This window comes from Mustela erminea, chromosome 8, assembly GCF_009829155.1.
Source record: "Mustela erminea isolate mMusErm1 chromosome 8, mMusErm1.Pri, whole genome shotgun sequence".
NCBI classification, from domain to species: Eukaryota; Metazoa; Chordata; class Mammalia; order Carnivora; family Mustelidae; genus Mustela; species Mustela erminea.
In genome coordinates, this window is record NC_045621.1 from 50,351,382 (window position 1) to 50,378,529 (window position 27,148).

General features: G+C 34.4%; 1 protein-coding gene across 9 annotated transcripts in view; it reads right to left on the reverse strand.

Moving 5' to 3' along the window:
- Positions 1 to 288: 288 nt before the first annotated feature.
- Positions 289 to 27,148, reverse strand: part of PRPF40A (pre-mRNA processing factor 40 homolog A) — a 57,795-nt gene continuing 30,935 nt past the window's right edge. For 3 of the 9 annotated variants that reach the window (XM_032355585.1, XM_032355583.1, XM_032355589.1), the window contains 21 exons: positions 26,450 to 26,560; positions 24,798 to 24,918; positions 24,507 to 24,560; positions 22,948 to 22,972; positions 21,905 to 22,276; positions 18,821 to 18,929; positions 18,249 to 18,313; positions 17,746 to 17,910; positions 16,121 to 16,229; positions 15,125 to 15,275; positions 13,557 to 13,690; positions 9,800 to 9,914; positions 9,537 to 9,628; positions 9,304 to 9,420; positions 8,846 to 8,983; positions 8,427 to 8,522; positions 6,278 to 6,364; positions 6,094 to 6,190; positions 5,783 to 5,844; positions 4,362 to 4,493; positions 289 to 3,006 (listed from right to left, as the gene is read on the reverse strand). In XM_032355585.1, coding sequence (XP_032211476.1) covers positions 2,914 to 3,006; positions 4,362 to 4,493; positions 5,783 to 5,844; positions 6,094 to 6,190; positions 6,278 to 6,364; positions 8,427 to 8,522; positions 8,846 to 8,983; positions 9,304 to 9,420; positions 9,537 to 9,628; positions 9,800 to 9,914; positions 13,557 to 13,690; positions 15,125 to 15,275; positions 16,121 to 16,229; positions 17,746 to 17,910; positions 18,249 to 18,313; positions 18,821 to 18,929; positions 21,905 to 22,276; positions 22,948 to 22,972; positions 24,507 to 24,560; positions 24,798 to 24,918; positions 26,450 to 26,560 — 2,445 coding nt within the window. In that variant the 3' untranslated portion in view covers positions 289 to 2,913. Of the gene's footprint in view, positions 3,007 to 4,361; positions 4,494 to 5,782; positions 5,845 to 6,093; positions 6,191 to 6,277; positions 6,365 to 8,426; positions 8,523 to 8,845; positions 8,984 to 9,303; positions 9,421 to 9,536; positions 9,641 to 9,799; positions 9,915 to 13,556; positions 13,691 to 15,124; positions 15,276 to 16,120; positions 16,230 to 17,745; positions 17,911 to 18,248; positions 18,314 to 18,820; positions 18,930 to 21,904; positions 22,277 to 22,947; positions 22,973 to 24,506; positions 24,561 to 24,797; positions 24,919 to 26,449; positions 26,561 to 27,148 lie in introns of all 9 variants that reach the window. The other 6 variants (XM_032355588.1, XM_032355582.1, XM_032355586.1 and 3 more) reach the window with 3 other exon arrangements.

Genomic DNA, 27,148 nt, shown 5'->3' on the forward strand with positions numbered 1-27,148 from the left:
AAAAGAAAATTATGGACCATCTTTCCAGAAAAATGTACAGAGAGACATTTCAGTTTTTACAGTTTCTTCACTCTACCACTATGAATAGAGCTTTACTCTAGGCCGTTTTTATAGCTGTATAAAATGAGGCCCAATTAGCAAAAGTCAAGATGTGACACTGATCATTTTCAAATTTACTGGGAGGCATATATGAAGTTCTTACTGTTGAAAACATGAATAATCTGTATTTCTGAAGCTGCTTTGGGTAATAATGAAATAGCCTGGCTGTGTTTTTAAAAAAAAAAAAAAAAAGGAGCATTGCTTTTATTTTTTAAAAGCATTAAGTTATTTAAACAAACTTGGGAAAGTGCAAAGAATTCATCATATTTGACTAACTTTTCATACAAATTCAATTTTCCCATATAGGAATTACTGGACTGGGAGAAAACAAAAACATCAAATACTGAAGATTCTGATTTTGACTACTATAATAATAAATGTATTAGTAAATTTAACCAGTAACTAATATTAATGATACAGAGGAAGAAAAACTCAACATTTACCAAAGTCTGATGCTTAACTGAATGTATAACTTCCCCTCATCTAAATATAAACACACTTTCCTGTTTGAACACATTTGTTCAAACCCCTTTTTGAACATCTGTTTAACAGAACCAATGTTCTAAGACATTTCAGCTTTTACCAAACTGAAAATTGAGAAACCTAATCTTCCCATCACCTGTGACTTCAGACTGTACAGTACCTTTTGGTAACTAAATCCCATTTGATGGGCTCATTAAAGGTAGACAAGGATTACAGTCACTTCAATTACATCTTTTATAATGTCGTTATATTTTGAGTAGCCATTTATTCAATAGTTTTATTTTTAGGTCAGATAATTTTCATGGGTGAACTATAGAGAAACTTGAATTTGTATTGTAGGAATTTGAGGTGATAAGACAGTATCTCTAAGAAATACAGAAATCTATTTTGAGGACATGCTAAAACATATCAATAACTTTTTATTTAAATAGAAAAATTAAAACTTTAAAGTTGCACTTAAAAAATCATCATTCATGGAATTAAAACAAAATTTTACAGATTCTAAATTAAATTCTCTTATGAAACACCACTAGTATTTCTGCCGGTATCATATGCATTTTGAAGATTTTGCCACTGACTTCCATGTCAAGTGTCTGACATGATTAGCAATATTAACTCATTATGAGACCTCTGAAAATTAAATCTAGGCAACTCCCGATTGCCAAAGTTGTTATATTTTTTGGTTCTAATATACAATAAGAGACTAACCTTAAGCAAGCAACTTGATTACTTCACATCTTCTAAGGATAGTGATTCTCATTTTCCACAGTCATGTCCGTTTTCACAGCAGAAAAATGACTTGGCAGAGAAAAGTTTAGAAATAACCCCCCACCCCCACCCTTTTTTGAGGCTTTCAACAGTGGATGCTAGATTTAATTGCAAAAGTATGCAGGGATGGGAAAAAGCAGTCCTGGTCATTTGAACTTCTCAAATTCATTAGAATGGTGAAGGAAAAAAAAATGAATTAATTTTTGTTCTTCTAAATTCCAACTTGAAATAGGATCGCTTGAAGTGTCCAAAATAAAAAAAATATCTAATGCCAAAGACTATGTGCTAAAATTTACTTATTAAAAAAATCTCCTGCACTGAAGGAAAATAGTATAAATTACATTACCAACCTTCAAAAGTCAGCATGTAAAGAGTATTCTACCTTCAAACCATTGCCTCTCTAAAGTTTTCTATAGGAAATTTGTAGATCAAAAACAAATTACAGGGGCCTCAAATGTACTGATTTATAATATTCTTAAATATTAAAAAGGAAAGGAACCTAGCTATGTGGGTAAGATGAAGCAAAATTTCAAGGATTTAGTATCTTTAAATGATCATACAACTTTTTTTTATAGCTGAGTAGTTTAAGTAGAAATAAATACTAGTACACGCTAGAAGAGAAGGTTTAATAATTGATAAAAATGTACAAAAATATTCAAATCAGAAATGCTTTAGAATGTGTACCACGAAGTCAATACTTCTCAGTGAATAGGGAAGGTAAAAGACTTCCTCAATGAAAAAAAGTAAGAGAAAAGATCGGATTTAAAAAAAAAAAAAGACAACTGTTAAAGAAAATGTTTAAGTCAACATTGATTTTTGTTTCAGACAAGGATATTGCAACTATCACTTAAAGTATGGTGGCACATTCTTTAGTAGGTCCTTAAGGCAATATATTTAAACTAATTTACAATTTGATTTGATGTTAACTGTTTAAACATCACCTCAAAATAATGCCCTCACAGTAGCCTTTTTTTAAAATGTTCAGATGTTTCATAAAAAATAACGGTGGCTTTATTATAGTAGCGCTCATTAGCACCACTATCGTTAAGGGTCTACCAGGTTTCCATTAAGAACACCTATTTCTGCGTTCACCATAAAAGATCATATCAGCTTTAACCAGTTGGGTAGTGCACAAAAAAGCAGTTTTGTCAGTTGCTGGTGCTTTTTTTGTACTACTAAGTATCAAAAAAATTTTCATTATATCTTCAAAATCCAACTTCTATAAAGTGAATCAAATCGCCTCATGACTCAGAGTTCAGAACAAAGTAGAGACATCTGCAGTTATCAGTAAATTGCCACCTTTAATCCATCCTGCAGTGCCCTATGAAAGGGTCACAGAAAGACAGTTATGACCGTATGAAAATATGATTCTTGATACAGAATCAAAAGTTATTTTCAATTTCCTTTGCTTTTTATAAAGTCCACAATAACAATACTTAAATGCACTTTTTTTTTTTCCTGTGATATAATTAAAACCCAGTGTTATTTCAATTGAACTTTAAAATAGAGTCCCTGGTCTGAATTCGACTTTAAATCATACTGTAAACATATATTTGGTATAATTTATTGATCATCATCCAGTTGCTCCAAAAGGGTCCTTCTGCGCTTTTCCAATTCCCCTTCACTTAGTTCACTGCCAGAAGTATCCCAATTCCCCTGAAAAGACATTGAATACAATTACATTTAATGTCAGTACTCAAAAGGTTAAGTAGTATTGAAACTTTGAGAAAAAGGAACCAAAATATATGGATTGTCTTCTACAGAAACAAGTCCATCACAGGGTTTAGGAATGCTCTTTCCCAAAAGCCTCCCAATGAGTTGCTAACTACTCCCTGGTTTTATAGGGCAGAATTCAGGACAAGACTTTTATATGATGCTACTTTCATTTTGCATTAATATATAAATCAGGCAGAATGGTAAACCATGGTTTCTTTCCCTTCCTCTTACACCACTGAATATACAACATTTTGTTTCCATTTAATAAAGCTAAGTGCTCATTACCTAAGGCACTATATTCCTTGTTAATTTTGTAGATTCTTGATTGCCTTCTAAGTGTTTTATATTACAGAAAAGTATACTTTGAGCATACTATCCTAAGATTAAAAACTTAAGATTTTTAAGGATAAACATTTAAAATTTATGAGGAAAACATTATTTAGGCTGAAAAACAATTAAAAAAATTAATACTCTTTGTGAAAAACAACCTTAAGAAAATAGATAGTTCATATATCTCCTTCCATTCAGAGATTTCATTTAACTGACTACAAAGAAGAAAACTGTTAAGGTGCTATTAAGTATTCAGGAAATCTTCATTCACCAAGGGCATGCTTCAAAGTCACCAGGGCACCTTTTAAAAAGAACCTCTGTATCAACGGAATCACAATACCCAGAGGGAGGACCAGGGCTTATCTGAACTAGAGTTTAAACTAAATTCTCCATGGGTCCCTTCAGGGGCATTACTCCTGCTAAGGTGGCTTGTGTTACTTTGCTGTCTTATATACATACCCACACAGATGGAAACTACGAAGTCTACTGTTATTTGATATTAAAATGTTAATTTTGGCATGTAGTCCCTCTCCTATACCTTTGCCCTTATCTCTTCCCTCACAATGATTACTCCTAAAAGTTATTGGAATGCTACCCTTTCAAACTAGATTTAGTAGTACTGATGTCTGAGCACATCTGGAGAATCCCCAATCTGAGTCCCATATTCCTTAAAAATCTGGTAGAAAACGTCCAGTGGTACTCCTTACAACTTACAAAGTAAGACTTTCACAAAAAAAAGTCATGAAGACTTATTTTTGAGAAATAGACAACTCAGAACACTTGCAGCAGGTATGTAGGAAAGCTATTTTGTGTAAGAGGTAAATTGAATTTTCATTGTTTTCTTCAAATGGTAGCCAATCTGTAAAAAGTCTATTAAATCTGATAGTCTATTAAATCTGATATAAACCACAATATCCATTTTTGTTTTGTGGAAACACAGGTATGAAATAATTCTGAACACTTACAGAATCCTTTCCAGTCTTTTTCTTAGGTGATTTGTGTTTTGATTCTGATCTTTGTCTAGTTCTATCTTTTTCACTTTCTCGGTCTTTTTCTTTTTTATCCTTCTCTCGTTCAGCATCTGACTCTGGAGAATCCTGTGTAAATAAAAAATATCATTAGCATTTTGATGAGGATACCACTGTTTTTTACTATCTCCATAACAGGTCATATTTAAGAACATCCATGTATTATAGGGCATGTGTTCCTAAGTATGGTGAAATTTGAATTATTAACCTCAAGGATTCTGTAACATTTCCAAGATTCATTGGAAAGATGACATTCTGATTCAGTAACATCACAAAAGAGCTTCAGTAAATTAGGGAAGAAAGCACACAAGATAGGATTATATCTATTATGTAAATGTAGACAAACATTACATTTTCTGCCAACCCAGTATTTGTTGGTTTATTCAGATATAGCTACAGAATGCTGTGATTAGCTTAGTCATCTAACAGGCTGACTGTTATACAATAAATTCTTTCCTCAAAATTGCAAATGAAAGCAGGACTATTATTTTTTAAAGATTTATTTAAAGCACACATGAGCATGGGAAGGGGCAAAGACAGAGGGAGAAAGAAAATCTTCAGCAGATTCCATGATGAGCAACAGAACCCAATCCCACGACCCTGAGATCGTGATCTGAGCAGAAATCAAGTGTGGGGTGGATGCTCAACTGACTGAGCTACCTTGGTGCCCTGAAAAGCAAGATTTAAAGTGCAATGTCTCTGCCCAAGTAAGTGGTCCGTTCTTAGATATGTATAAATTCGAGTGAGCAGCATGAAGAATAAAAAAAAATCTCATTCAAGAGGTAGTAAATATCCAGTCACTTGTGTTTTGAAAAAGTTCCTGAGGGTATCTTGATGCATATGTAAAATTAAGAACTATTTAAACTTGTGATTCTCACCACAGCTGCAACACATACACACATACTTAGGTCTTTCTCTAAGATTACTTTAAAAAGCCAGAGTGGGGGGACGCCTGGGTGGCTCAGTTGGTTGAGCGGCTGCCTTCGGCTCGGGTCATGATCCCAGCATCCTGGGATGGAGTCCCACGTCGGGCTCCTTGCTTGGCGGGGAGCCTGCTTCTCCCTCTGCCTCTGCCTGCCATTCTGTCTGCCTGTGCTCTCTCGCTCTCCCTCTCTCTCTCTGACAAATAAATAAAAATCTTTAAAAAAAAGCCAGAGTGGGAATCTTAACACTGATGTGTGTTTATTTTCAAAGCTCACTAGAATATTTTAATTGAAGATTATGGTAAAGACAAACTACCTAATTCCCGAGTTTAGGTGTCCTGGACTGCACAGGACTAGGCAAAAAAGGGTTCTACTGCCACTGAACAAGTTAAGAGCTAAAACAACCTAGGTGTAGTATAACAAAAGCTTACTTACAGATTTATGTCTCCTCTTCTTGCTTTTCTTCTTATGTTTTTTTGACTTCTTATAACTTCTCTCTAAGCAGCATGAACAGAAAAAAAGACAGTCTGAATTTGAGGACATCCAAGTGCCAATGATTTTTTTTTTTCTTTGAAGTTTTATTTTGGAGTATGAGGGGGACGGTACAGAGGGAGAAGGAGACAGTGTCTTAAGCAGACTCCTTGCTGAGCAGGGGTTCAATCTCAGAGATCAGGACCAAGAAGTACCCTTAAGTGACAGTGCCCCCCAATGTCAAGGATCCTATTCAAGTTAAAAGAAATGCTTACCGGACTCAGCACTAGACGAGTGTTCTGAGGCAGACCGAGACTCTGATCGCTGTCTTTTTTTCTTTGAATGGCTGTCATCATCATCTGAATCTGACCCCTATAGAATACATATAACAATTTCATTCATAATGTTATTAACAAATATTTCAATACACTCAATAGTACCCATAATAAACTTCCTTACCGATCTAGAGCGGGACCGTTTCCTGTGATGTTTTTTAGATTTTTTAGAATGTTTCTTGTTCTTTGAATGATGATGTTGACATTCATGCTACAGAGGCAAAAGGAAAAAATTTTAAAAGTTTAGAAGCAGATCATAAAGAATTTTTAAACAGTATACAAAACAAGTTTATTAGAGTAAAAATCTTACTCTCGTTTTGCACACTTAGGATGTACTTCCTAGAAACTGCAAAGAATTAGCAGTTAAAATGTTCTGTTCCTCCCTAATCATTCTATACCTACTCATTCTGACATCTAAAAACAATCAAGTATTAAGAAAGAAAGCACTTCCTGTAGGAATGAGAATGGTATGCTTTAGCAGGGACAAGTAATATACTCCAGAAAGGCATAATCTCACTACTTTCAAAACCAATGAAATAAAATTATATTCAAACATGGTTTTTCTGATGAATCTGGCTTTGGTCACGGAGCTAGGCTTGGCACACCATGGAAAAGAACTATCTCAGATCCATCCTTGAACTAAGATAGATAAGGGTGATCTCAGAATAAAGCAAAATCTAATCCTTTTTTCTCCACACAAGGAGGAGCATTCTCTTCCTAGTCAAATGCTAAGACCTCCTAAGATAATCTAACTCTAATACCACATGAAATCAGAAAAGGAAATGTTGTCTCTATGGATTTTAATTCAGTTATTAATGCTGCAGTAAAAGCTCCTTGCCCCCAAACTTATCTATGGGTTTGAAAATAATTCTGCTCTGGTTTACAAATGGAAATAAAACATCTGACTCAGCAGGGAAGCTCTATGTCACTGAATGCTAAATTCTTTCTCCTTTTCTAACTCCAAGACTCAGATTACTAGGGGCCAAAAACTTATTCCAATGTAATTGGCCCTTCCCTATACTACAATCTTAAACTCCATTTATGACCTCACCACTTGACTCCCAGCACAGGTCACCAGAGAATCTTGATGATTATGAACTGGGGGACAATGAATGTTAAGATACTAGCTAGAGTAGAGCTTCTCAAAATTAAATGTACATTCTATTCTAGTGCTTGAGAATCTTGTTGAAATGATGATTCTGATGCAGGATTTCTACCAATGAGGCGTGAGTTTCTGAATTATTAAAAAGCTCCCAGGTAATGTAGTAGATGCTGCTGCTCACAAACATACTTTGAAAAGACTTAGAGGCCAACAGGACTAGATCTAGAGGCAGCTAGATTATTAAAGGTGCATGTGGATACATGTTAACAGGGCAAACTGTTGTCAACACTGAAATTCATTAAGAACAAGAAACCCAATGGAAGAGTGAACAGAAAATTAAGTGACCTCCAGTGACCAATGACCATAAGAAGCCATCATTCTAATATTAAATATATGCCAGCTTTCAGTGTGTTATAAAGTATCCCTATGTCCAAAACTGGCAGGGTAGCATTTTAGTTTCTAAAAGCACTGACCCTGGAGTAAAACAGCCTAGACTGGAATACTTTCCCTGTAAATTACTTCTCTTTACTTCGGTTTGCTCATCTGTAACTTCACAGGGTTGTTGTGAGGACTAAGTTCCTATATGCAGTGTTTGTAAAATTATTAGAACAATGCCTGGCCCCATATGAACACCAAATGCTTTTATTTAGTAATAAATTTAGTAATTTATATGCTTTTATATAGCATATTTACTATATACAAGTAGCCACCTAAAATCTTCATCAAAATACCCTTATTCAACTAATGGAGTAACTTCTTACAATTTTATCTTTAGTTATTTTAACAAAAACTTACTACTTATTATATTATCTTCCAGACCTCCTTGTGCACTGAACACATCTGACAGTGTAGTATTTGAAATGTGTACTTAACAAGTTGTTTACTTTTCTTTAGGTTTACCAGTAATTACAGAACTCAATTCTAAAACACTGCAAAGACATGAAATAAATACGAACTGTCTCTACAAACACATCTTTATTTTTACATGCAAGCTACTTATTTTACTTAAAGGCAGGTTCTATAGAAAAATCATTTTCTTAACCATCCCAGATAATGACATCTGAAGCAGAATAATTTAAGCAAGATACTCTGATCAATCTAAATTCATTTTTTGTTTATAGTTTTACTTATTTTGCAACAGTGGAGTTAATTAAAAGAATACTAATATTACCTCAAGCACATGCATAAAATCTTTAAATATTCGTTTTCTTTCCGACTCTAGAGTTATGTCCTCAAATGCTGGCTCTTTTACAAATCTCTCCCGGATCTGAAAAATTCAGGTAAGAGTACATGAATACCAAGAAAAGTATACCAATATGACTAACAAGAATCACAACAGCAAGAAGAAACGATGACAGCTCCACCCCCTCAAAGTTTGTTAAATTTCTTTTCCTCTTAAGTCCAAACCATTTTCAATAAATACTCCTAAATGCAGGGTCAGAACTGAATTTATATTCTCAGTATATTTAATTTATACCCTACAAATAATTCAGCTTCCTTTTGTGGCTTTAAAATGGGAAGGGAATTAACGATATTATCTTCAATTGTAAAGCAAACAGATTATTAGAAAGAATTTACAGTCATACATACATCTTCCCAGACAGCATCCAATTCTATTGGAGGAGTAGCTTGTTTCAACATACTCTTAAATGCAGATTCTTTTCGTTTCATTTTCCGAGCCTCCTCTTTTTCTCGTTCACGTTCACGGGCTTCTGCCTTTTCTAGTAACTTTTAGAAAATCATATTTAATCAGTTATAATAGTACAATTGAAGTAATTTATTCTTAATTTAAGCACTCTCCCATCATTTATAAGTAATGAGCCAATTTATGACACCAGTTAATTTGAGCAAAGAAAACTTCATCATTAGCCAATTATCTAAATAATTATTTTCTTTTACTTTACTACTCAGTAAAATCCTAGTCACATGCCCTCATTTCAGTAGCCTACAGCTGAAGTACTTTTAGCTGAATATATTAAAAGCTGTACTAAAGTAGTCATTTAGTACAAATGTAAAGCTAGTTGTTTTTCATAGTAAAGATAACTTACACTGTTGAAAGCCAACTTAATATTTCCGGCATCTAATGTGGTTGACCTTTTAGTTGAACTGATTATGGCCACAAAGTCTTCAAAAGTAGTATTAACTTCGACTACAAATCCTTTATCCTAGGAAAGAGAAATCTTGTCAACACTAATAATACAAAAATCCAAGAAGCACAGTATCAACATCTATAATTAAAATATACTACAGATTAACAATAAATAGTAAGTGTAGTGTTTACCTTTAGAATGTCTTTTATTATTTTCTTCTCATCATGATAACGTGCTTTAAGATCCTCAACATAAAACTTGAAAAGGTCAAGTGCAGTTGATCCTAATGAAAAAACTAAAGAAGTCAAAAGCTAGCTCTAACCAAAGAGCTGCAATTACTTTTTTGTTTATAAAACAAAATAAAGCACCCTTCCATTCCCCAACACAACCATCTGCCTCTCTGGCCCATCCCAACTACTATCATAACTATAAATTGGGAAGAAAAGAATCTCACCCGGTTGACCAAGCATATTAGTAAATCTAATGTCGGAACTAATTGTTGGATACAATTCCATCCAAGACGACATAGAATGTAGTTGTCCATGTTCGTGCAGTTCATCTAAAAATATCTGGGGAGGGAAAACCCAACAATAATAAAAACCCATTTTAATGAAAAGCCATCTTTAAGGACATTGGAATATTAGTGTAACATCAAAACACATTTAAAAAAAGAAGTATTTGACACTCTTGCACCAATGGATTCCAAATAGGTTCAAGGTACAAAGAATACTTGCGCTTTAATTAAAGTAACATCTCCTTTTAGGCAAAGACCTCTTCTGCACTTCAGAGAAAGGGATCTTTGAAAAACTACATTATTTCAGTTTAAAAGAATATATATAGAAGTACAAGTTAACTAAAAACATTAGGTGTCATCTCTGATAATAAGGTTAAGGAATGTGTTTACATATTTCCTGTAAAATATACTTTTTGTTTTTAGACACAGTACCCAATATGTTCTGGCTGTTTTTTTGTTTTCTGTTTTTTTTAATTAATAAATGTGGGCCTCTAAGAGGATATATTTTACTGAAGTGATACATAGAGCAGTTTGAAGAACCAAGACTTAACCTCATATCTGACTTAATAACCTATTTCCTAGGGTGCCTGTGTGGCTCAGTCAGTTAAGCACCTGTCTTTGGCTCAGGTCATATTTCAGGATCCTGGATTAAGCAGCGCATCAGACTCCCTGCTCAGTTTGCTTTTCCTTCTGCCTTTCCCGAATGTTGTTAATAAATAAAAGCTAACAAAAAATAAATAAAACCTATTTCCTTTCTTCCATGTTAATTTTATACCCTAAATCTAAATCTTTATATGCTTATTACAATTTCTGTTCTTTATCCATTTTTAGTATTTGATTTTTCAGGACAACATATTGAGACTTGTGTACTCAACAGTGTCACACTTCCTACTTCCCCAAATTCATAGGGTGTTTATTTCTATAAACAAATGTCTCTAAAGAAATATGGTCCAAAATTCTGCTTGTGAAATTTCTATGCCTGCACTGTTCAATATGGTAGACACAGGTCAAATGTAGCTTCTAAGTGCATAAGATGTGGCTTGTCTGAACTGAGATATGTCATTAGTATATAACACATGATGATTTTGAAGATTACAAAAAAAAAAACCTCTTTAAAAAATACTAATTCCATATTAAAATAGTATTTTGGACATACTGGGTAAAATTAAAGATTACTAAAATTAAAAATACTAAAACCCTATATGAGGAATATCAATGTCTTGAATAAAACCATACATGTATAACTTCACTCCACTTCTCTTCAAACATTCTTGAATGCAAAAACAAAGTAACATGCTGATACCAGTTTTAGTAACAGTAATCAGAAATATAGCCGTAATTTAGGCTTGACTAAACGACCCATGTGGACTTTACCTCAGGATTTCTCTTCCAGTTCCAGCACTGACATAATATATTCTACTTTCTGTGGCCCAGATTACCTTATTTTTATTGTATTATTATTTTATCGTATAAGGTCTCCTTATTTTAAACCACTGCAAAACCTTCACAAGGTAGACCCCTTAATGGTTGCAGAAGAGTATTAAAGAGTATTAAAAAACCTAAAAATATGTAAAATATGTTCTTCCCTTCTTCTCAGGCACAAGATTGTTCAGTTAAAATAAAATGTAGGTTTTCCACGCTCCTTTGTCTCTAAGTAGTCATGTGACTGAATTCTCAGCAGCAAAACAAAGTATGAAGTAGAGTAAAATTTCTACATCACTGGCTTTAAAAAAAACAGAACTATTCTTTCAAGTTCTTCCAAGATGAAATGTGATAATGTGAACAACAAACTCCTAATTATAAATAAAAGGCTAATAGCCTAGGGCAATCCTCAAAGTATGGGACAGAAGCATCACTATCACCTAGGAACTTCCTAGAAATGTAAATTCTCAGAACCTACCCTAGACGTACTGAATCAAATTCTAGGGGTGAAGCTCCAGAAATCTGTGGTTTTAAGAATTCTTGGAATGACCCTACAGGAAACCACTACAATAAAAGAACGCCTAAGAGTAAGAAATGTTAAGGTTTCATGGAAAGAGGACTGTAAAGGAATGCTTTTGGCTATGGCATTTAAGATGGTTTAGTGACCTTTGGCATGATAGTAAGAGTTTATTTAAAAGGCCTCTAGGTGGGATGCCTGGCTGGTTCAGTTGGTAGAGCATGTGAATCTTAATCTTGGGGTTGAGTCTGAGCCCCACACTGGGCACAGAGATTACGTTTAAAAAAAAAAAAAAAAGGGGGGGGGGGCGCCTGGGCGGCTCAGTGGGTTAAGCCGCTGCCTTCGGCTCAGGTCATGATCCCAGGGTCCTGGGATCGAGCCCCGCATCGGGCTCTCTGCTCAGCAGGGAGCCTGCTTCCTCCTCTCTCTCTGCCTGCCTCTCTGCCTGCTTGTGATCTCTCTCTGTCAAATAAATAAATAAAATCTTAAAAAAAAAAAAGTCCTCAGGATGATTTAGATGCACATTAAGTTTTGAGTACTCCTGCCTCAGGGAGTGGCAATGTGCCTTATCCAATGCCAAAGAACTGTTATCATTAAAGGAGAAATAAATCTAAGTCACTGTATTTACCATTTATCTTAATACAGTGTTAGTGGAATAGATCCTGGTTACTCATTGGCCTTTGGCTTGGATCATGACTTTAGGTCCTGGGATCCATTCCCATGTGGGACTCCCTGCTCAGCAGGTAGCCTGCTTCTTCCTCTCTCGTTCTTCCTGCTCATGTTCTCTCTCTCTCTCAAGTAAATAAAATCTTAAAGAAAAAAAAAAAAAAAAAGACTGTATAGATTTAAATTCTGGCTCCACTACTCGGTCACTGAATCTGGGTAAGTCATTTTGCCTCTCAAGTCCATTTCCTTATTTTATATAAATGGATATAACAAGAATAGTAACAACTCTTAGAAGGCTGTAATAAAAATTTAAGTGAATATCAATTTAAAATGTATAGCGGTGTAAACAATGCTAACTGCTATTAATATATTATTGAAACGAGCAATCTGGTGAAATATGAAATGCAAAAACTCATTACTCCATGACATTCTCTATTTCTTTTTTTTTTTTTTTTAAAGATTTTATTTATTTGACAGAGATCACAAGTAGGAAGAGAGGCAGGTAGAGGGAGAGGGGGAAGCAGGCTCCCTGCTGAGCAGAGAGCCCGATGGGGGGCTCGATCCCGGGACCCTGGGATCATGACCTGAGCTGAAGGCAGAACCCACTGAGCCACCCAGGCAACCCATGACATTCTCTATTAAACAGAGGTTAAGGAACTGGAGATGAAAATGAGCCACTGGCCTACATAAAGAATATACAATTTCAACTTCTATGTACAGCATTTAAGAACTATGGCCCATCCCCAAACTATATACCCCGTATCATTCCCTACTATTCTCCAGACACTAAAAGTCAACAAATATTAATGATTCATCACACATATTTTTTCAGTCTTCTCTCATGCTATTCCTCTTTCCCAAGTGAAACCTTAATCGATTTATCAGTGCTCACCTTAAATATCAAATTTTCTACAGCCTTTTATGTTTCCCTGGCCTAAAACGGCTGTTCTCCTTGAGTTAAATGTATATGGATCCTCCACAAAGCCCAAATTAATGATCTGGGATGAGGGAGTCTCAAAATTGTTTCAATCACTATTGAAACTCACTAACCATAGTATGAAATTAAGATAGAAAAGAGATTTTTTTAATTACCTGAAAAGATTCTCTATTTTTACGCTGTCGTCTCCTTTCTCTCAGCAAACTCTTCTGCTTTTCTTCTTCTTCTTCCTTTTCTAAAGCTCGGATGTGTTCTTCAAAGCAAATTAAAGCATCTTCTTTATCCATGTCTAGAGATTTTCCCAGTTAAGAAAAAAATTAAAATGTCCAGTATCAGTAAAAAAAGCAGTTTATTTACATGAACTTTCTATAAATTTCAAATTCACCTGTAATTAAATTCAAATTCACTTGTAATTAAACTCAAAATGACTCATAATCATCTAAATAGGAAATACTTATTTTTTTATTTTTAATTTTTTTTTCAGATTTTATTTATTTATTTGACAGAGAGCAATCACAAGTAGGCAGAGGCAGCCGGGAGGGGTGTGGGTGGGTGGGTGGGAAGTAGTCTCCCTGCTGAGCAGAGAGCCTAATGCGGGGCTCAATCCCAGGACCCCGAGTTCACAACCTGAGCCGAAGGCAGAGGCTCAACCTGCTGAGCCACCCAGGTGCCCCTAAATAGGAAATGTTTTAAAAAATCCGAACAACCTCATTAAAAGATACCTTGAATTTGAGGGTGAAATAAAGACCATGCACAAGACACAGTTAAGGAAAATAAAGATGTTACTGTAAAATTTGTCAGCAACATTACAACCACCCAAGGAGCTTTTTCACAAGATAGAATTTTAGGCCCTACTAACACCCACTGAATGATGCACGGTATTCACAAGGGTAATTCACAAAGCTGTAATTTAAAAAGCAACTGGTAAGTCAGAACAAGAACCTGGGTAAGCTTAAAGCAGGATAATGCTAATACAATTTTTGGTGTTTGCAAATCTCTAAAGCCATTACCTCAAGGAGACAGTCTGAATAAAACTGTGGTAATTAATCTAGTTCAAACTAAATTACACTAAAATGCAAAAACAATTCAGACTTGATCTATGACAAACATACCAGATATTTTAATATTTGATAAAGTTAGTATTTTCTACTTGAATAATGAAACTCAATCATACTTTACTTGGAAACCAACAAAACCCTGTATAAGTAATGGACAAACAAGGGGTTCCTGGTGGCTCAGATGGGTAAGTGTCTCTGACTCTTGATTCTCGCTCAGTTCAAGATGAGCATTGGGAGACTGAGCCCTGCATCAGGCTAGGTATGACAGTCTGCTCAAGATCTTTCTTTCCGGGACGCCTGGGTGGATCAGTGGGTTAAGCCTCTGCCTTCAGCTCAGGTCATGATTCCAGGGTCTTGGGATCGAGCCCCGCTTCGGGTTCCCTGCTCAGCGGGGAGCCTGCTTCCCCCTCTCTCTGACTGCCTCTCCACCTACTTGTAATCTCTCTCTTTAAAAAAAAAAAAAAAAAAAAAAAAAAAAATCTTTCCCCTTCCCTCTGACCCTCACCAACCTAAACAAACAAACAAACAAACAAACAAACAAAAAGCAGTGGGAATCAACAAAAAACAATTGTGTAAAATTCAGTTAGTCATCTAATAAAAAAAATAATTTTTTGTTATAGGACTTCTAAAAAAAACTTTCTCCTTATTAGTCTTTATATTCTTACTCTGCAATTCCTCATCTTCTGCAAAAGTTGGATTATCCATCAGATACTGCTGGGCTTCGGACCAGGTGGTAGAGTATGTTACATTAGCCATATTGTCAAGTATGTTTTTTAAGGCTTCCCAATTTCTCTTCCGTAACTGCTTTGCTTGCTCCTAAATCAAAAGAATGAATACACATTTGAGGTTTAAAGAAAGTATGGTATTTGAACTGCAATCAGTGAGTTTCTTTACATTCTAAATGATGCCCAAATTTCATGTTACCCAATTTATTTTAAATTAACTTTTTAAAAATAAACACTAATTTTCCAATGATCCTGTCAAACTTCTTAACCTGGTAACTGCCGACCTTCAATTTTTTTTCCCTCTCTTTAAGAAGTTGGAATCTGGAAACCGTATCTCCCCAACAACTCCATAAATCTCTCTTCCTGTAACTATGCATTATAGAAAGGAGTCGAAAACTAAAGTTACTATCAGCAAGTCACACAATAGGCAAATTCCACAGTCTTCAAGCACTTTCAGTTATGTTCAAATTTCTGTTAATACTTACATTTCTAGGTATCTGAAGAATGAGTAACCCATAACTTACTGCATAATAAAATAGATGTGAGGTGTTTTAAAACACTATCCTGCAAGCACCTTTTAGTGGTAACAATTATATATTACTGACATTTTTCTATAGAAAACTTACATAAATGCATTACAAACAAAATTACTGAGTATTTTAAAAACCTAATGAGTTTTAAAAAAAAAAGTATCTTTCAAAGTGGGCAGAAGATAGCCAGTTAACGACAATTCAAGTAACAGTTGGATAAATCTGCACCTCGGGTGTCCATATCAGTACTATTACAGGAGCTATCCATTTATAATAAGGAGATCTGCTACACCACATAAACTGAATAAAGCAAACAAAAATGGACATGGTATAAAATAACTCCTAATCAGAATGAAGAAATATCTTGTTTTACCTCTAAATACTAACAACTAAGAATGAATAATACCTTTTCTTTTTTTGAAAGGAAGAATAAAACATCTTCATAGATTTCAAGACGATCACGTTCCGATATTGCATTCCAGACTTCCATCTCTCCAAACATTTGCTCAGCTTTTCTAGTAGAAAAATTAAACGTTACTCTATATTACTCAATAAAAATTCATTTTAAGCTATTTTAATTTTATGGTAAGCTTAAAACGACCCGATGAACACTCTGAACTCTGAGTATATTATACAGAAAAACTCTTGGATAAATAATAGAAAATGAACAAAATAGCGTAGGCCTCCATTCCTCCCTACAGACGGAGTGGATAATTTTTTTGTAAGATTTTATTTATTTATTTATTTGTCAGGCAGAGATCACAAGTAGGCAGAGCAGCAGGTGCAGACAGAGAGGGAAGCAGGTTCCCTGCTGAGCAGAGAGCCCGACGTGGGGCTCCATCCCAGGACCCTGAGAGCATGACCTGAGCTGAAGGCAGAGGTTTAACCCACTGAGCCACCCAGGTGCCCCAATTTTTTCTTTTTTAAAGATTTATTTATTTGAAGGACGTCTGGGTGGCTCAGTCGTTAAGCATCTGCCTTCAGGTCAGGTCATGATCCTGGGGTCCTAGGATCGAGCCCCACATCGGGCTCCCTGCTCAGCGAGAGGCCTGCTTCTCTCCCTTTCCCACCCACCCTACTGATTTCCCTCTTTTGTTGTCTGTCAAATAAATAAAATCATAAAAAAAAAAAAAAGTATTTATGTGAGAGGAAGAGGAATGAGGAGGGAGAGAGGGGAAGGGAGAGGCAGGGAGAGGGAGAATCCCAAGCAGATGCTCAGCTTAGCAACGATCCCGATGTAGGGATCCATTTCATGACCATGAGATCATGACCTGAACTGCAACCAAGAGTTGGACACTTAGCCTACTGAGCTACCCAGGGGACCCAAGGAGCAGATAATTCTAACTGAGCCATGTTTTGTAGTAAAGATTTTATTTCTTAGAGTAGCTACAGATACTAACAAACTGTCCATGGAACTAAATTGCAGACTTCAAAAAGTTGCCAGAAATTTAGGTAATATATAAAATTGGACTATTTAAAGAAATGAAGAAACTTTGCCAATGCTGTTCTAGAAAACTCAGGAAAATAAGAAAGTACATATGGAAAATGAACTTACCTTATTGCAAAAATGTTAAATTTCAAATTATATATAATATACATGTATGTGTATGTGTGTGTGTGCATATATATGTATTTTTTTTAAGTAGGCTCCACATCTAGTGTCAAGCCCAATACAGGGCCTGAACTCACAACCCTGATAGCAAGACCTGAGTTGAGATCAAGAGTCAGATGCTTAACCGACGAAGTCACTCAGGCACTCCTCAGTTCTTATATTAAGCAGAAAGAAGTCAGGCTTTAATTATTACATTTAATCTACCCCTCCTTTGTTTTAGTCTCTAATTAATAATTCAGTTAAGTCTATAAAGTTAAATTCCACATTTAACACTGATTTACCTTATCCCTTACGAAACTGCCCCAACTCATAGTTACTTAGCTTTAATGAGCATCCATATTGGATCAGTTACTACACTTGACAAAAATGACACAGGAACAGTGCAGTAAACATAAAACATGCATTACTAAAAATCTTACTTGTATCTGGTTGTAGAAGTCATTTTCTCATGATTCTCAAGAAAACGTTGAAAGGATTCTTTAGCCTCTTTGTATTTTGACCTTGCTTCTTCTTTTTCTTCTTTTTCTGTCTGGACTTTATAAGCATTGAAGGCTTGCTTTTTTTCGCTCAACTTTGCTAAAGCACTAAATTGAAAAAATACCATGTAAGAGTAAATGAAGGTAGGACGATCAAATGTCAATGCTTTGAAAAAAAATGATTTCATTCACTAAATATGAAAATTTCAGTAAGATATTAAAAATTAAGAAACAATTATAGAAAATAATTTCTACTTTAAAAAATTTCTAATTTCATCTGTACTCAAATTGTATGACATGTCTTTTGGCTTTTCTGGTTCATATCTGACATAAAACAACTGTTATTGGTATCTAAGAGAAGACAATGATAGTTAAAAATTACACTATTTTACACAATTTTTAACATGCTAGGGTTGGAAAAATAAATTAAAAACCTTAAGTGTTACCTGTATCGTGGATCATTAATGATCATTTTCATAGCTTGTTCCCATGAAGCATTAGATGGTACCCGCTGAAAATAATTTAATGACAAAATTAAAATTTTGCACAAATACTGTAAAAGTCATACAACAGGAAATAAAGTATAATACTCACTGCAAACATCAAGCACTTCCCTTTGCTCAAGTTTGAAAGAGGTCTAATAATTTCTTATTGAACCAAGGCAAACCTGGGTAATATACATATAAACTAAAAAGAAAGCTTAAACTCATATTTAACAGAGCAAGAGTACTTATCATAAGACCTTTGATTAAAAGGTAAATAATTTTTTGAATAAAAACAATACAGAGGTAGAATGTACTGTATAGTATGCTGTACACAAAAATTTCTTTTTGTACACAAGAGTTTTTTTGGTGAAAATCAGTTTCATAAAAATATTCTTCAAAAAAGGGAAATTTAGTTCATTTTTGGTTATGACAGTTTATGAAGTTACTATTTTCAATAAGGACATCAAGGTACTGAAGCATTAAATAGTAACTTTATTAGATAATTATTATGTCATATAAAAAATCTTTAATACCTTTTCTTTCAATAATTCTTTAAATGCTTGCTTTGCCTCTTCCTTTGTATTCCAGGTATAGGTTTTCTTTGCTGGTTGGCTTTCCTCCTCTTCTTTTTTGGGAGTAAAACTAGAGGGAAATTCAAACATTTTATAATTTAAGTAAACATTTGCTTCACTTAGAAAAGCAATATCTTCATTATTTAAGTGTTCACTACTGAGGTTAAATTTTACAATTTCAAAATAAATTTTCTTATATGAATCCTACATATTTACCTAAACATAAAGGCATAAAATTAATAGAGTTTTTTCCTGAAACATTCAGTTATTAGGGAAATGGGGGCCTCTAAAAGTAACAATTATACTGAAACATTAATTCCAGCAATCCACAAATGAATACTTTTAAATGGTCTATAAAACTTACCCAGTGTCTTCATTTCAGTGCCTTAATAACTAAGGATTTGGGCAAATTTGCATAAATATAAAAAAGATGCTAAGGCTCTAAATCAGGACGGGAATACTACAATTCATATGCCAAATCTAGCCCACTGTCTGTCTCTGCAAATAGTTTTTTACTCAAAGTTTATATACTGTTTATGGCTTATTGTGTGCTACCTTAGCAGAAATGCATCATTGGGACAGAACTGATGATCCACAAAACTGAAAATATTAATTGATAATTTACAAAACAAGTATGCCAAACACTGATCTCAAACAAAAAGAATTAACATACCCAAGAATTACCAACTCTACCAGTTTGGTGGTCTTTATGAAATGAAAAGGTCATATAATCCTGACATCCCTTCCTATATATAAAGGGGGAAAATGCAGTAAACAAAAAGTAGAATACTTCAAGGAAGGACTAGAGCAAATACTAACAACTACAAAAAATATATTCCCACCATCTGAGTCAGGAACCTTACTTTGGGAAATTTATTTAAAATTATCAGAAATAGTATAAAGGGCCCAGTCAAAGTAACAGCTATAAATGGTCTATAATGCAGTAATTAAAACAAAAAGATTATAATGATTCAGGCACTTAAGGAAATACTAGAAAGAAAATAAACAGGAACTATTTGTTGTTAAAATTATGAAAAACAAATTACTGCAGAAAAAAATGGAGTATAAAAAGATATTAAAAAAAATTATCCCCCAAAGCTTAAATATCTATCAGAACACTAAAATTATATATATGTAAATAATGAAATAACATGCCATCATTCAACATGATGGGCTATGTCAACATAAAAGATATCACATATAGGTTTAAAATAGATATAATGCATACACTTTTTTTTTTGAAGATTTTTATTTATTTGAAAGACAGAGATCACAAGTAGGCAGAGAGGCAGGCAGGCAGAGGAGGAAGCAGGGGCTTGATCCCAGGACCCTGGAATCATGACCCAAGCTGAAGGCAGAGGCTTTAACCCACTGAGCCACCAGGCACCCCATAATGCATATATTTTTAAGTGCATAGAAAAAGGGCAGAAGGAGGGTGCCTGGCAGGTTCAGCTGAAAGAGCATGCAACTTTTTTTTTTTTTTAAAGACTTATTTATATGACAGAGAGAGACACAGCGAGAGAGGAAATACAAGCGGGGGAGTGGGAGATGGAGAAGCTGGCTTCCTGCCAAGCAGGGAGCCCAATGTGGGGCTCAGTCATAACCTGAGCCAAAGGTAGACGCTTAATGACTGCGCTACCCAGGCATCCCAGAGCATGCAACTCTTGATCTTGGGCTGTGAGCTGGAGCCCCAGCTGGGTGTAAAGATTATTTAAAAAATATAACAGGGGTGTGTGAGTGGCTCAGTTAGTTGAGCACGCGACTCTTGCTTTTGGTTCAGATCACGCTCTCAGGACCCTGAGACAGAGCTCCATGTTGGGCTCAGGGCTTGGGGAATGGGCTTGGGGGTCTGCCTTCCCTCTCCCTCTATCCCCCTCCCCTGCATGAGTACACATGCTCTCTCTCTCTCAAATCTCTTAAAAAACAAAAATAAAACTTAAAAAAAAATTTTAAAAAAAGGGCCAAAAGATGTAAATAAAACGTTACTCTTTTATGCCTTCAAATATACCATATAGATTTTTCAACTTTTTTTTTTTAAGATTTTATTTATTTAATTTGAGAGAGAGAGAGAGAGACAGCACAAGTAGGTAGACAGGCAGGCAGAGAGAAGCAGGCTCCCTGCTGCACAGAGAGCCCGATGTGGGGCTCAATCCCAGAACCCTGGGATCGTGACCTGAGCCGAGGGCAGAGGCTTTAACCCACTGAGCCACCCAGGTGCCCCCTTTTTTCAACTTCTAAAACAGGAAAAATTTTAAATGATTTTCAACTTTGGGAAACACATAAGAAAAATTTTCAAAAATATATTTACAAGAAGGAGTTGGAAGGTGAGATCAGTATGCCTAAATATTAAGATGGGTGTTTATGTTTGAAACTTTACACCATGGTTCACAGTTTCTTAAAACGTATGTGAACATCATTAAAATCAAGAAGCATGGCTCAAATTATATATCTGTATAAAGCACAGCCAGATGAAATATGACCACATGACATGGAACATAAGTACATGTAAACTATAAATTGGCAGATGCAGCTGTCTGTCATATTAAAAAGTTATAGCAATTTAATTACAGTAACAGTTTTGCTCATACACCCTACTAAATATTTTTGTCTACTTAATTTTTGCTTCTATTTGATCAAACTAGCACTTCCTTTCAGGGCTTTGCTAAGTCATATTTGAGTCTGTTGTAAAATAAAATAGTACTAATCCTGTCTTTATTTAAAATTTTGTTATTTTAATAATCACTGACTTTTTGCATTCGTTTTAATTTAAAATTACGGCTAAGGTGGTTGGTACCCTGTTTTAAATTTGTACCGCATCCTCTACCTCTGAATTCTGCTTCCTACACCTTCTGAGGATTAGTTTCCAACAGTGTAAGAGCATGACTTTGCAAAATTCAGCCTTGATTGTTTTAGATAATAATTCATTATCTAAATTCTCATGTTTTGATTCACAAAAAAGTTTTAAGCACTCAATGGCCACCACATGAACTGGCAATTTCTTGCATTAATGAAGTCTGGTACTGATGTACAAGTCACTAAACTTACTCAGCTACGGTTTCCTGCTTAGCTGTTTCATCTCCAGTATTACTGGATACTTCCATGCTCTGTTCCTGAACAGCTGGAGTACTAGTAAGTTGTGCTTGTTCTTCAGTTGAAATTGTCACTGTATTCTCGTTATCTACAACGGTAGCAACAATTGAAGTAACTTCAGGCTCAGGAACAACTGGACCAGTTCCACCCACAGTATTCGAAGCAGAGGAAGCACTGGCGTTGGCAGCAGCAGCGGCGGCAGCGGCGGCGGCTGCAGCAGCAACAACAGCAGCGGCAGCTTCTGCAGCAGCCATGGTGCTCATGGTGGTCGGAATTTCTGTTGTAGGAACCGGGGCTGCTGATGTTGTAGTGCACTCTTCTTGCTTACTATGCATTAAAAATACAACAAAAAACAGGTCATCTCATTAAGTAATGATCAGAGAGCCAAAAAATACTAGTTTTTATCACAAAATCAAATGACTAAGAGAAACTATAAAAGGGAGAAAGGCAATGTGGCAAACTATAAGCCACCTGAAAAGATGAAAACCACAGAATGAAACTGGATTACTTTGATTTAACAGAGCAAACATTCAGGATAATATAGGATAGGGACTCATGCAACACTCTGCACTTCCAAAAGTCCAGTAATTGTTTTCGTTCACAAAATGCCCTACTATCAGATTGTATTATATACATCATAAATTTCTGTAAGAAGTTTAAATTTTATCCATTTCATATATTAAAAGGGAAACCTGAATACAGGAAGACATATATATTTCACCTATTCCCAAATTAAATCAAACCAAATTTTGGACTTTTCTATAAAACAGCCTTAATTCAAAGGATGCAATCCAAATTCCAACAATCACTGTCTAGTAAAGAGTCATTTGTATATCTTGAGTAAATATCCTTCTCCCTGCTCCCAATCCTCCAAAGACACCAAACAATCACTCTCATGTTAAATACTATTTATACTATAAAGCAAATAGTTGAAACAAGAATGCTATATACAGGAGACACCAAATTTGTAAATCGTACTGATATTCAAAATTACTTACCTACTTTCTTCAGCTTTGATCATTGCTATTAAAGAGAAAAAAGAAAAGTCACATATGACATGGTTTTTAAATATAATCAATGAAAATAAACATTAAAGGGAGATAAAGAGAAATTTCATACAATAAGATTTAATTTACCATCCGAAAAAACAAACTTTTTCAGAGCAAATTATTGCTCCAAAGTTCCAGGGCAGCAATTAAAGAATGAAGACAAATTTAAATAACAGCAGTTTTTAGGAAAGTTTCTCTGCACACTGCTACTTTCCCAAAGGCTGCTGGCTACTGCAAAAACTCTCTGAAAATATCTGTATAATTCTAGAACAAAACAGTATTTTCCCCAGGGGTAAAACTATTTTTTTTTTTTAAGATACCAAATTCAAAATGAGACCAAATTCATGATGAAATTCCAGCACAAAATACTAGCATTGACAGGTAGATAGATAGTTATACACACCAACTATTCTGTAGTAGGGTTATATCAGAAATGAGCTTGGTATTTCTCACATGAATAAAATGGCAATCTACCTATCTACAATATTATTATTAGCCAATGCTAGTATAGAAATGTAAAGAGCTTTAAAGATGTGCATTCAGTATTAAAGTAAATTTTTCTTTATGGGTAACAAAAGTATTCAGCATCATTAGCGAATGAGGTGGTCCATGAAAGTAACAAAGCTGAACTTTATGAAAATATTTTAAAAACTTATCCCCCTTTAATGTAAACCATTTCTGAAAGTATGTTGAGAATGTCTGACAAAAAGAAGTCATCATTACTAACATAAATTAACGTATTTTTAGGATACAATGATGATCTAATAAGCTAATTATGTGACACAAGAAAAAGGTAACTAGACTTAAGACCACAGAGCCTTTAGGAAATGTTTATTCTCTTTACTGTCAGAGGTCATTCCACACTGCAGACTATTATAGCCTCCATTTCTAAAATCTACTGCTTTTAAATTAATAATTTATGATACCAGATTCTATTAGAAATAAGAGTAAAAGAACTAACTTTTCAATTCGCACTCTAATCTCTGCTATTTGAAGAACTGGGTTTCATATTAGGTAGTATTTCCAGATTTTCAGGGGTATTTTGAACAGTTGAGAATAATGAAAAATACTCCCTTTGTAAGTAAAGCAGGACATTTTGTTTAATTCTCCCATAACATAAAGGCTATTTTACAATGTTGTGCTAAAATAATATTAGCAATAAATGTATAGTCTGACAATATATTAAAAAATTTAAACTGAACTCAAGGCTCTCTGCTATCTGCTACATGCGTTAAATCACATATTGTATGTATACACCAACACTCACAGTTTTATTTAAATTATTGTACATGATGCCCTTATTCAATTTTCCAATGGTAAATTAATTTTTTAATCAAAGTATAATTTTAAAAGTCACAAGCTCATTTATAATATAACCCTTTAATGAATTTTTAATTAGAGATTTCTCACTGCAGATTTACCCAATCATGGTTAGTGAACATTATTATTAGTAACAAACTCTAAAAATGTTAAATAATGACAGAAAATGAATTATCAAAGCAGCTCACCATGCAGGTTTGATTTTGTAATAAGACTTCCAGCAACAATGGTATTCTGGTATCCTAGTTTCAGTGGAATCAAATCAAATAAAAATCTATTTAAAATCTATAGAACTGATATCTAGAGCAACAAGAAAATAAGAGCCCATAAAACTGTTACACCATTTAAAATGTTCTAATCATTTAATTTTTAAAAATAAGACCTGTGTTTGAACAATCCTATATATAAAGGATTGTTTCAAGGTGAATGACATAGATATGTAAAAAATTAACATTAAAAATTATTTTTTTCTGTGTTACCTTCAAGATCCTCAAGTTCTTTAGGTTTGGCCCAGCGGGATTCTTTTGTTTGAGAATTATAATAGTAAGGCTTTCCAGAATCAGATTTGTATTCCTTCCAGGGACACTTAGATAAAAGTTGCTAAAGGGAAATAAAAATCTTCAGTTAACAGTAATGTATTTAGCATCACTCATCATTCACATTACTGTTTCCCTAAATATCAATCTGTACAACTCAAACACTTTTGAGATAAGCCACCAATTACAGAATACTTAGTAGGTAATGTTATTTGAAATATTATTTAATCTTTACAATAATACCGCAATATCCATACTGTTATTTCAAATTTATACTGCTACTTACAGAAAATAACTTGTTTAAGATAATATACCTAATAAAGGGGCAGAAGCAAGATTCAAAACCAGGTCTATGTAAATTTCAGATCCTATCTGTTGTTGCCATTTACACCCCATCATAGGTAAAATTTATCATACATACTTCACAGACTTCTCAAATACTAACAAAAGTAGGAAAAATAAAAAATTGGGAAAAAGCAAAATGTGGTTTACCCATGCTTAGATATCAGTTTTATGGCTAATAATTTATTAAGCCTATGCAAACTATCTTATGTAAGGAAACAAAATAAGTATGATATATTTAAAACCTAATATACAAAACCGCTTGGCGTGCATGAGAATGCTACTGAAAACTCCTATTTAGATGGTGTCTTGGTGATGATATTTAAAGAAAAAATAACTACCTGTATCAGTACTGGGATTAAAAAAAACAAAAACAAAAACAAGAACCAGTCTCTGTCAACCTCCCATCCCAAGTATTACTATGCATATTATTGTGGTAGCCTAGAAAATATTTTTATATCCTCAAACTCCTTCATTAAGAAAGAAAATAAAATGTGCTGCCAACCTGGAAAAATCTCCAACTATAGCTTGAAAGGCCAGATCAACTCTTACTTAGGACTCCAGAGTTCTTAATTAAACCATTTACAAAAGTGTTTATTCAATTTACTCCTTTAATCTAATTTCCACACTATATATCATGAATGATAAAATTCAAAAAGAAATACACATACTTTGCAGGGGTTTTTTTCCACATAGACACTTTCCCACTCTAAAAGGATACTTATATTTTTAATTTAATTCCTTCTCCATTACCTCAAACTCACTGAAAAATTTTTAAAAATCCACTGGAAGAAATTTTCAATCACCTAGGTTTGCTTAAAGGGAAAAGTTTAAAATGTGAATACAGGGATGCCTGGGTGGCTCCAATGGTTAAGTATCTCCCTTTGGCTCAGGTCATCATCCCAGAAGCCTGGGATCGAGTCCCCAGTCAGGTTCTTTGATCAGTGGGGAGCCTGCTTCTCCCTATACCTGCTGCTTCCCCTGCTTGTGTAGCCCTCCTTCTCTGACAAATAAAATATTTAAATAAATAATAAAATGTGAATTTAAAGAATAGAGGGCAGAAAGAGAGTCCTTTTGCTCTTCCAATTTATTTTTAATTTGATGCAACCTGGTAAGGTTTACTGAGCAGGGGCAAAAATCAATAAACAAAATTGGTCTGTCCTTCTAACAGTCAAATATTCATGAACTCCTAAGGAAAAAAAAATGACTCAATCTACTTGACAATCCCTAATTTTAAAGCCTCAAACTTTTACCTCAGCAGGTGTTTTCAGATCATCCGGTTTCTCCCAAGTAGACTGTTTTGTTTCAGTATTGTAGTAGTAAGTCCTTCCATCAGGTGACTTATGCTCAGTCCACATTGATTTCTAAAGAAAAAAAATTAAAAAAAAAATTCAAATTATTTAATAGTGTTATGACAGTGAGTATCAGTTTTCATTAGTTTCATTAACAATATACAAAGAAATTAGAAGTATAAAAACAGGCATACTTTTCACAGTTTAAGTCATTTAGAATAATTTACCAGTGTAAGCAGTAGGGACAAAACTGAAAAAATAGACTATTTTAAAAGTATTTCAAAAGTGACATGGACGTATTGATGTTTTAGAACATCTCTACATTTTACAAAGTATCTCAGAAGTATAAAGATAGGAATGTTTCTCCTAAAAATGGTACTTTTGTAACTAATGCACAAAGATAATCTATATGCAACTCAGATTATTTTAGCTCTGCCTTATAGCTAAAATATATGAAGTAGATGCTAATGTTATATTAGGTGGATTGATCATGAGCTCAATAACTTGAATATTTACATCAAGTTGGACAAAGCTCCAGACTGACATGCCATAAAGATGCAGCTATCGAAACTAGAAAGGACGGGTTTTGGATGATAGAATAATGAAGGTGAAATTTAACAGTGATAAAATGTGAATCTAAACGCCTCAACACAAAATGGG